Genomic DNA, 9,687 nt, shown 5'->3' on the forward strand with positions numbered 1-9,687 from the left:
ACTATGAGCCAAGCACTGTTCTAAGCACTGGCACTGTTCTAAGCACTTACTATGTGTCAGGCACTGTACTAAGCACTAGAGTAGATACAAGCTAATCAAGTCAGGCTTAGTCCTTGTCCCACATGGGACTCACAGTCTTAATCCTCATTTTACAGATGTGGTTTCTAAGACACAGAGAAGTGAAGTAAGTGACTTGCCCAAGGTCACACAGCAGACATGTGGCAGATCTGTGATTAGCACCCAGGTCTTTCTGACTCCCAGTCCTGTGCTCTTTCCACTAGGCCATGCTACTTCGTCTTCTGGATCCTTAATCTCCACTTCCCACTCTTTATCAGGTTTATCAATCGGTGTGCAGAGCACTGTAATAAGTGCTTGAGAAAGGACTATTGTATTATAGTGCTGTTAGACATAATTCCTGCCCTAATGTATTTTCCAGACAGAGAGCTAAGCCTCGGTTCCACTGAACAACTCTTGCAAAGTTATTCTGGGATCGTGTGTAGTGCTCCCAATCCCAATTCCTTCTGTATGGAGACAGTCCTCCAGGATTTCATCCTCTGTCCCGCTCCTACAAAGGAAGCTTGTAGAAACCAGGTCACCAGTCCATGAGGGGAAGACAGGGAGGCTTTTGGTTTTGACAACTGGGATTGCAGGAAAGGAGGTGACGAGGGCTAGGGAGACACTGCAGGGAAGGGCCCTGGTGTTTCACACTGTGCATGAGACAGCCGGACACTTCCTCCCTTGCAGGTGGCCAGTAAAGTCCTGGGAGTCCCGATGTCCAGGATCTACATCAGTGAGACGAGCACCAATACGGTGCCCAACACCTCTCCGACGGCTGCCTCCGTCAGCACGGACATCAATGGGATGGCCATCCAGGTATGGACAAGGCTGAGAAATCCAGCTGCCTTAGCTGGTTCAGGGTGGCAGGGCGGGAAGCAGCATGGGTTTCTCAGGATGCTCGGCCAAGCCCACACGTGGCCACCCATTCGCCATCCGGGGCATCACTGGCTTTCAGGGCTCAGCATGTGTCTCTGGCCAAGGGGAGAAATGGAGGGGAAGGGGAGCAGAGTTGAAGGACATAAAAGGGAGGGAAGACAAGGTGTGTAAAGAAGGTAGCAGAAGCTGCTGCTGCCGGTGCCTCCTGGGGCCTTAGAACTGGCAAACTGGGGACACCAGTTTTTCCTGGTCTTTTGCCAGCCAGCCTGGCCTTCCTGTGTGTGGAGCACTATACTAAGTGCTTGGGAAAGCACATTACACCAACAAACAGACATATTTCCTGCCCACAATGAGCTTACAGTCTAGAGGGGCTTCCCTTCTCCCGGGAGAAAAAAATAAATAAAATGATGACATTTATTAAGCACTTACTATGTGCAAAGCACTGTTCTAAGCGCTGGGGAGGTTACAAGGTGACCAGGTTGTCCCACCGGGGGCTCACAGTCTTAATCCCCATTTTCCAGATGGGGTAACTGAGGCCCAGAGAAGTGAAGTGACTTGCCCAAAGTCACACAGCTGACGAAGTGGCGGAGCTGGGATTTGAACCCAAGACCTCTGACTCCAAAGCCCGGGTTCTTTCCACTGAGCCACGATCAGTGACATACTTAGCCATTAGCCTTCCCAACCGTGCTTCTCCACACTTCGCCCAACCTCTGTATTTACCTCATCTGCGCACCCCCTGTGGACCCGGCAGGTGCAGATGCGAACTGTAGATAACTCTAAGTGGCTGGTCTGCTCCCCTGGACTTATCTCAAGTAACTCCAGAATTCCTGGAGCTGCCCCAAAGTCAGAGGGTTGCAGATCTAGGGTGCCCAGAGGCCGGCCCACAGAAGTATCACCCTGGCCCTGGCTGTGGAGAACACAGCTGCCTGCTGTCTCTCTCTGGGGTCCCCCGGCAAATACCAGTCCCATCTAGGAAGGTTGGCATGTCTGGACAGGCTGGGGTGAGCGTTCTCCTCCCTGGGTCCTTCTGGGGAGGCTAATGGGAGAGCAGGGGCCGTGCGTACAGGCTCTGAAACAGCAGCTTTTTCAGAAGGCCTCAAATTCCTTGCTCTTTCTGAGATTTCCAGCGCCACTTTGACTCTCTGGAGTCACTGAGCCCAGCTCCAGTCCCCCTTCCCACTCCCATGATGCCCCGTCCCTTAAACCGATTTGTACTTCCCAAGCGCTTAGTACAGTGCTCTGCACATGGCAAGCGCTCAATAAATACGATTGAATGAATAAACAGAGGCTTGGAAGATAGGTGTGCGTCTGAATGGCAGGTGCAGTTCCCTGTGGTGTGTTGCTGGGGCGGCTGATACAAGGGTTCTGTCGGTAGGCTGTTTGGCTGGAGGTAGCATTGTTCTTATTGTCCCCAGCTCATTGACCCCATCATCACAGAATTAATAATTAATTTAAGGTTTGTTTGTGCATGTGTTTTTACAGGCAGCATGTGAAACTATTCTGGAAAGGCTGCAGCCTTTCAAGGACAAAAAACCCAACGGTTCCTGGGAGGACTGGGTGAGTATTCATTCAGTTGTATTTATTGAGCGCTTACTGTGTGCAGAGCACTGTACTAAACGCTTGGAAAGTACAAGTTAGCAACATATAGAGACGGTCCCTACCCAACAGTGGGCTCACAGTCTAGGAGGGGGAGACAGACAGCAAAACAAAACGGATTCCTGCTCATGGTGGCTTGGAATAGGGGCAGTGTGTTCAGAAGTTTGAATGAGCAGCCCAGCAAGTGTTTGTGAACCATCCCTTCTTACCTCCCCATCCCTGGCTCCTGGCTGTTCTTGGGTTTCATGCAGGGAGGCAGGAAAAGGCTGAGTCTCCGGAACCCAAGGCTCCAAAGGGCAGACTCAGGTCCCATGGCACATATTGGTAGGTTTCCTTTTAAGTGTAGACTGACAGGCTGGGTAAATCATTAAATTTTGCTGTCTACAATGCCTGGATTCACTGGGTTGTTGCTCTACTCTTCATTTTGCTTGGCACAAGAGAGCGATGGAGGGGCAATACCAAACTTTGATCCTGGCCTGGTGAGTGACCAGTTTCCCTCTGTTTGTGCCTTCTGTGTGCCAAGGGCAAAGTCCTCCTTCCACCTCCCACCACTTTTGCCATCTCTAGCAGCGTCCCCTGTGAATGGCGAGTCGCGTATTTCCCCAACTTGTTAGGACCACGTCGTCCATCTTCATAGCCAAGTCACAACCATCACGGGAACCCAGCCAAAGCAGAAGGCTTGGTACAACCCTCCCAAGGCCGGGGAAGAGACGCTCGTGGTCTTCCTTACCTCGTCGTGTTTAACATCCAACGTGTCCTGTCTCTGCCTTGGGTCTCCACCTCACTAACATTATACCATGTGATTCATTAGCCCTCTATTTGCTCATAATGGAAATTCTCATCTCATTTATAAATGTGTGAATGGGTTCATCCCTAATGTGTCTTCCAGGAAGGCTTTTGCCCCGGGGCTTACAGTGAGGGACCCGGCCTGAGACGCAGCATGGCTCAGTGGAAAGAGCCCGAGCTTTGGAGTCAGAGGTCATGGGTTCAAATCCCGGCTCCGCCACTTGTCAACTGTGTGACTTTGGGCAAGTCACTTAACTTCTCTGGGCCTCAGTTCCCTCATCTGTACAATGGGGATTAAGACTGTGAGCCCCACGTGGGACAACCTGATCACCTTGTAACCTGAACAGTGCTTTGCACATAGTAAGAGCCTAATAAATGCCATCATTATTATTCCAGCGCTTAGAACAGTACTTTGCACATAGTAAATGCTTAATAAATGCCATTATTATTATGATTATTAGCTCAGTTCAGACTGTCCCACAGATCTTCACTAAGGTCTTGGATAGTTAAGGCACAGGAGTATACAGTCTCTGGCCTCTAGGCTCATTTTCCACACGTTTAACATGTGCAAGGACAGAGCTGAGCCTCACTTCTAGGTAGCAGATATGATTCCCACAAAACACATTTTTAGGAAATGACTCAATGTTGAGGCCTGGACTGCATGCACTGCGTAACCCAGAACTGGTTCTTGGGCAGTTAATAGATGCTGTCCTGGGATTTAAACCACCTGCTAGATTTAGGGGTTCTCTCCAGATTCCTGTAAGCCCTTGACCCCCAAATTTACTTAAAAACCTGCATTTGTAACCCAAACTCAGACCCCTTCTCAAAATCGTTTTTCTCTCACTCAGGTGTTAGCAGCCTATATGGCGCCAGTGAGTTTATCAGCTACAGGATTTTACAGGTGAGTGGTGTGGACAGAAGCCAATCCCATATCATTATTCAGTCAATTATTCAATCGTATTTATTGAGTGCTTACTGTATGCAAAGCACTGTGCTCTGCGCTTGAGCACTGTTCTAAACACTTGATCACTGTACTAAGCGCTAGGCCCAGTATTTAGGCAGAGCTGGAAAAGTTTCCCTGGGTCTTTCTAAAGCAAGGCTTTCCAACAGTAGGCTAGGCTATCTCAACCTCAATGGTTTCTTCCTTCCCTCTGTGTAGGTACCATAGAGGATGGTTTTAGCATGAACTTTAAGATGTGTCTGTGGTAGTTTTCCCATAGCCCAGCGTTTTGACACTGATTTGCTGTGAGATCTTGTTCAAATCTCTCAATTTCTCTGTATTCACAGTAGAAAGGACCTACAAAACTAGGTACTATTCAGTTTAATAGAAACCTTAATAAACATTTTTTCAGGAGAGTCTAATGCAGATCTGAAGGGCTGGATTATACATTGCTTTTCAGTTTTCTTTAGCTTATTTGATCATTTGGACTTTACTGGTCAGTGAGCAGATTAAATAACAATAATAATTGCGTGTTTAAGTGACTTGCCCAAGGTCATACAACAGGCAAGTTGCAGAACAGGGATTAAAACCCAGGTCCTTTAAATCACAGGCCCATGCACTTTCAACTAAAGCCATGCCGTGCCCTGTTTGGGTTTCTTCTTCAAGTGCCCTCTTCCCCGTGTTTAGTACAGTGCTTCGCACTCAGTAGGCGCTCCAGTCAATGGTTTGATGGACTGATTCGTGTCTCGAGGTTTTAGAGAAAGGACCCATCAGTACTTGTTGGTCATCATTGGAAAATCTCACTGTATCTTTTCTTCCTGCTCAGGACTCCCGACCTCGGCTACAGTTTTGAGACCAACTCGGGAAACCCCTTCCATTACTTTTCCTATGGGGTGGCGTGTTCTGAAGTGGAGATTGACTGCTTGACAGGTGACCACAAGGTAAAAGCAAAAAAAAGCAAGGTAACAGCTATCGGAGGTAGGAGCCTTCCTGAAAGAGATGTTTGTTTGTGTCTTTTTGCCGAAGCTGAAATACAAATAGTGGACGACATTGCAGATCTTGGGAGGCTTGAGTTATTTGCAAAACACAAATCATAAAGTTATCTCTATTGCTTGTTAAAGCTGTCTCTTTTGCTTATTTGGGTACCCTGGGATTATGTTAAATTGGAGGATTCTGAAGTCCTGATCATGAAATAAGAGGGTATATCTCACCTACATGACAGCTCAGTGTTCTTGATTTCAGGAGGAATTTTTAGCAATTTAAAAGAAAAATCTTCAATATTTTCCCCATAGATGCTCGTAGGTTGTTTCCCATTATTTGTTCTAAATCATCGGTAACACACCAGAGAAGTTATTTTGAAACACTTCCTGGATACAAGTGCATTAAATTGGAGAGCTCAAGAGTTCAAAATTCAGGATGGTGAATAGTACCACCATAACCATTCATTCGTTCTTTCAATCACATTTATTTATTTATTTATTTATTTTTAATGGCATTTATTAAGCACTTACTATGTGCAAAGCACTGTTCTAAGCGCTGAACACTGTTCTAAGCGCTGACTTGAGCACTTACTGTGTGCAGAGCACTGTACTAAGCACTTGGGAGAGTACAACACAACAATAAACAGACATAATCCCTGCCTACAATGAGCTTACAGTCTATGAAGATGTATGTCAAGGATGAATGCCAAGATGGGGGTCAATCAATCAATGTTATTCATTGAATGCTTACTCTGTGCAGAGCACTGTACTAAGCACTGGGGAGAGAACAATACCACAGAGTTGGTTCCTGGACATTCTCTTTGAAAAAACTCATTCACGTGGATGCAGTCTCACCATCGGCTATGTTGTATTTGAACTAGATGACAATTCTACGGGCCCGAATGGACTATCGCTAGCGCTATCCTGAGGCATGTGTTTGTTAGTGCTCTGTGATTTACCAGGTGATTGTTACTAGCCAAAGCATTTTCTGCCCCTACTTGCAGACACCGGTTGACCGCGTGGGGATTTAGTATTACAATGCTTCGGGAATTTATCACAAACAATGACTATCTTGGTGGTCACTCGGCATTAAACGGTTCTACCTTTCCCATCCTTTACAGAACATCCGCACAGATATCGTCATGGATGTCGGCACCAGTCTGAATCCAGCGATAGATATTGGCCAGGTAAGGCATGTGGGAAGTCTGGACTGGAGCATCGGTATCCTTGTCTGTGACCTGAGGGCTGAAGTTCAAAACCTTATGTCAATCCAAATGGACAAGGGTATCACGTGACTCTCTGTGGTCTTGCAGGTGGAGGGGGCCTTCGTCCAGGGCCTTGGGCTCTTTACCCTGGAGGAACTGCACTACACCCCCGAGGGCAGCCTGCTGACCCGAGGCCCCAGCACCTACAAGATACCTGCTTTTGGTAACATCCCCACCAAATTTCACGTGTCTCTGCTGCGGGATTGCCCCAACCAGAAAGCCATCTTCGCGTCCAAGGTACAGATGCGGGTCTGCACATTTGGGACGGTGAACGGCCGTCAGGCAGGCGGTGATGTTGACAGAGGGGGTGTTCCTCTGGGGGTATATTGTGAAGCTGCTCTAGCCACGTGGTTGATTCATGGAGGAGAACCGGTGGAGAGCTTGAAATGCGGTCATGGGAGAACAGGTTCGGAGCAGAGGCGTGACACTGGTCTGACAGCTGAACTCACACCGAACCCTGGAGCATCCTCAGCAATTCATCTGGCCTGTTTCGCCTCATGGTTCAGACTCTGCTGGGGCCCCTTATTCATTCATTCATTCATTCATTCAATCATATTTATTAAGCGCTTACTGTGTGCAGAGCACTGTACTAAGTACAAGTAAGTACAAGTTGGCAACATATAGAGATGGTCCCTACCCAACAGCAGGCTCACAGTCTAGAAGACCAGTTGGGCTGTACTGAGGGGCAGAGTGGGGGAGGTTGGTGTTTCAGATCAGGCCAATCTCCTCAAATGTAGACCATAAACGCAAGTAAGTGGGTAAGAGGATTTTCAACATGTCCATCCCTCTTGATGTCAGTGAGTCTAAAAAGTTTCCAAACCGATGGGGATTCTTTTTCTCTTGTGGCTGTGTAATCTGGGTCAGGCATTGTAGTGGCGAGTGTAACATCTCTATCTAGCTCTGTTCTCGATTCACTGATGCTGGATTTGGTGAAGGGCCTCCATTTCTCTATCTGTACAATGGTCATGTTATCTCTCTTTCAGCAAGTACGTTGATGATGGGGAGAGTCTGGGAGTTTGGTGCTCTGGATGAGTTCAGCTCTGCCCAGGCCTATAATCAGGAAGGGCATTTGGGGGGTGGGTTTGTGAATTCAGAGTGGCCACAACCTCATTTCTGACCCCTGTTGTCTGTCCATGTGCCCAGGCTGTTGGGGAGCCGCCCCTCTTCCTCGCTGCCTCCATCTTCTTCGCCATCAAAGATGCCATCGGCGCATCCCGAGCCCAGCGATCAGGGTGCCAACTGGACCCGCTTTTCCAACTGGACAGCCCGGCTACCCCTGAAAGGATCCGCAACGCCTGCGTGGACAGGTTCACTAAGATGGTACGGCCAAGCTAGAGTCACTGCAGGGTGGGAGGAGGGTGGTCCCCAGGGCCAAACTTGGTGGGCTCTCAGGAAGTGAAAACCCCATGTGCGTGTGTGTTTGTGCGCACAGTAGTTCATGATGAGAGGAGCAGGATGATTTCAGCTTTCATTAGGATCTGTTCTTCCAAATCTAAAGCTAAAACACTCCTCTGAATTCAGTTTCCCTCACCTCCGACTCTGGGTCTGGCTCCCAAGGAGACTTCTTGTCCCTTTTGAACTCAGAGACTGGATGAAGAGTGACTGGAGTGATGTTGTTCACTCTCACCCTTTATCATTGCTCTAACACTATGTTGGTTTGGAAGTTCCTGACGGTCACCTGTTCTGTTTTCCCTCTACAGTGTGATACTGAGGTGCCGGCAAACATTAAGCCATGGTGTAAGAGAGTGTGAAGAGAAAGTCCCGTGAAGAGTCATGCTGGGCTGAGACAGCTTCCGGGGGTCCCTGACCCAAGCTTCGATTCCCACACGGCCATCCCTATGATCCATATGTCACATTCCCTGTTGCTTTAGGAAACTATGTGTGGGAAGATTTTGTAAACAGATGTATAATTCTGAGCAAATTAAGAGCTTCAACTAATAATCAACTATGTTTACACTTTTTCAATGAAAAATGAATACCAGACACTTACACTGTCCAAGATCCAGGAAGATAGCCAAGATGATATCTATGAAGCTAAGTGCACTTTATCTTAGGGACCTCACCCATGAAACATTTAACTTCCAAGAATCCAAAATAAACCAACAGTTTCTTCATCTGTCTTCCGTAAGCTGTCTCCCAACAAACTGAAGATTTTTTGAACTCTCACTGATAGACAGTGCCTGAATGTAAATTTCTACTTGGAGTTCAGCCGGGCTCAAAGGCAAATGTTTCGCCACCAAGTATTTGGGGAATTCGTACTGGGACTTTGAATTGATAATGCATCTGAAGATTACTTTCATTTTGTTAAAGAGAAAAGATAACCCAAACTCTTCTACTTTATGGATTTAATAAATAATGGTAGAAGCAGTTTATGCGTTATTTTCCTCTAGAGAGAAATTGTGATGCAATGGGAAATAGATTCTAGAACCACTCTCACCTTACCATGTTTTAGATTTATTAACCAGAATTAACATACTTATTGCATATTCTTGGGTTGGTGATATTTTCCAACCACTTGATGATTTTTGGTAAGTGCCAGAGCTCCCTGCCCAGCATGGAGGCAAACATCACCCCCCATAATTTTTATTTGCCCATCCCAGATATTGAGAAGAGATGGATGGGTAGCTTGATGGAAAAGAAGCCTTAAATCTCACCTAAGATTAACTGGGCTGTTTCAACTTAAGCCTGGATCGCTGAGTGCCATTCTTCTCACAGAGCTGATTTGGCCAACGGGGGGAGTTTGCTGAAGCAGGGAGAGCCTTCCCTGGAACTTCCTCAGAGCCGATACTCTTTCGCACTTTCCTTGCTGTCTGTCAAATTATTAAACATGAATTTATATCAGAGTCTGAAGTAATTGAGACTTTTTCTCAGAGAATCATCTCCAGCTCAAACATCCTGGAGCCCTCCCCAGGATCTAGGTTAACATAAAGAGGGATTTTGGGGGAGCCTCTGGCCAGCTTCTACTTTCCCTTTTATGGAGAGGGCAGCTTTTTTCTTTTTTTTTTTTTGATGGCATTTTATTAAGCGCTTACTATGTGCAAAAACACTGAGGAGGTTATAAGGTGATCAGGTTGACCCATGTAGGGCTCACAGTCTTAATCCCCATTTTACAGTTGAGGGAACTGAGGCACAAAGAAGTGAAGTGACTTGGCCAAAGTCACACTGCTGACAAGTGGCAGAGCCAGGA

At 47.1% G+C, this 9,687-nt stretch overlaps 1 protein-coding gene across 1 annotated transcript in view; it reads left to right on the forward strand.

Moving 5' to 3' along the window:
* LOC119919841 (xanthine dehydrogenase/oxidase-like) overlaps positions 1-9,343 on the forward strand; it is a 57,714-nt gene extending 48,371 nt beyond the window's left edge. Inside the window, exons 30-37 of the mRNA XM_038740591.1 lie at positions 745-873; positions 2,416-2,490; positions 4,164-4,216; positions 5,082-5,196; positions 6,357-6,422; positions 6,549-6,737; positions 7,644-7,820; positions 8,201-9,343. Of these exons, the coding sequence (XP_038596519.1) occupies positions 745-873; positions 2,416-2,490; positions 4,164-4,216; positions 5,082-5,196; positions 6,357-6,422; positions 6,549-6,737; positions 7,644-7,820; positions 8,201-8,251 (855 nt within the window). The 3' untranslated portion in view covers positions 8,252-9,343. The remainder of the gene's footprint in view (positions 1-744; positions 874-2,415; positions 2,491-4,163; positions 4,217-5,081; positions 5,197-6,356; positions 6,423-6,548; positions 6,738-7,643; positions 7,821-8,200) is intronic.
* The last annotated feature ends 344 nt before the right edge of the window (positions 9,344-9,687 follow it).

The sequence above is a fragment of the Tachyglossus aculeatus genome, chromosome X1, assembly GCF_015852505.1.
Source record: "Tachyglossus aculeatus isolate mTacAcu1 chromosome X1, mTacAcu1.pri, whole genome shotgun sequence".
Taxonomy (NCBI): Eukaryota; Metazoa; Chordata; class Mammalia; order Monotremata; family Tachyglossidae; genus Tachyglossus; species Tachyglossus aculeatus.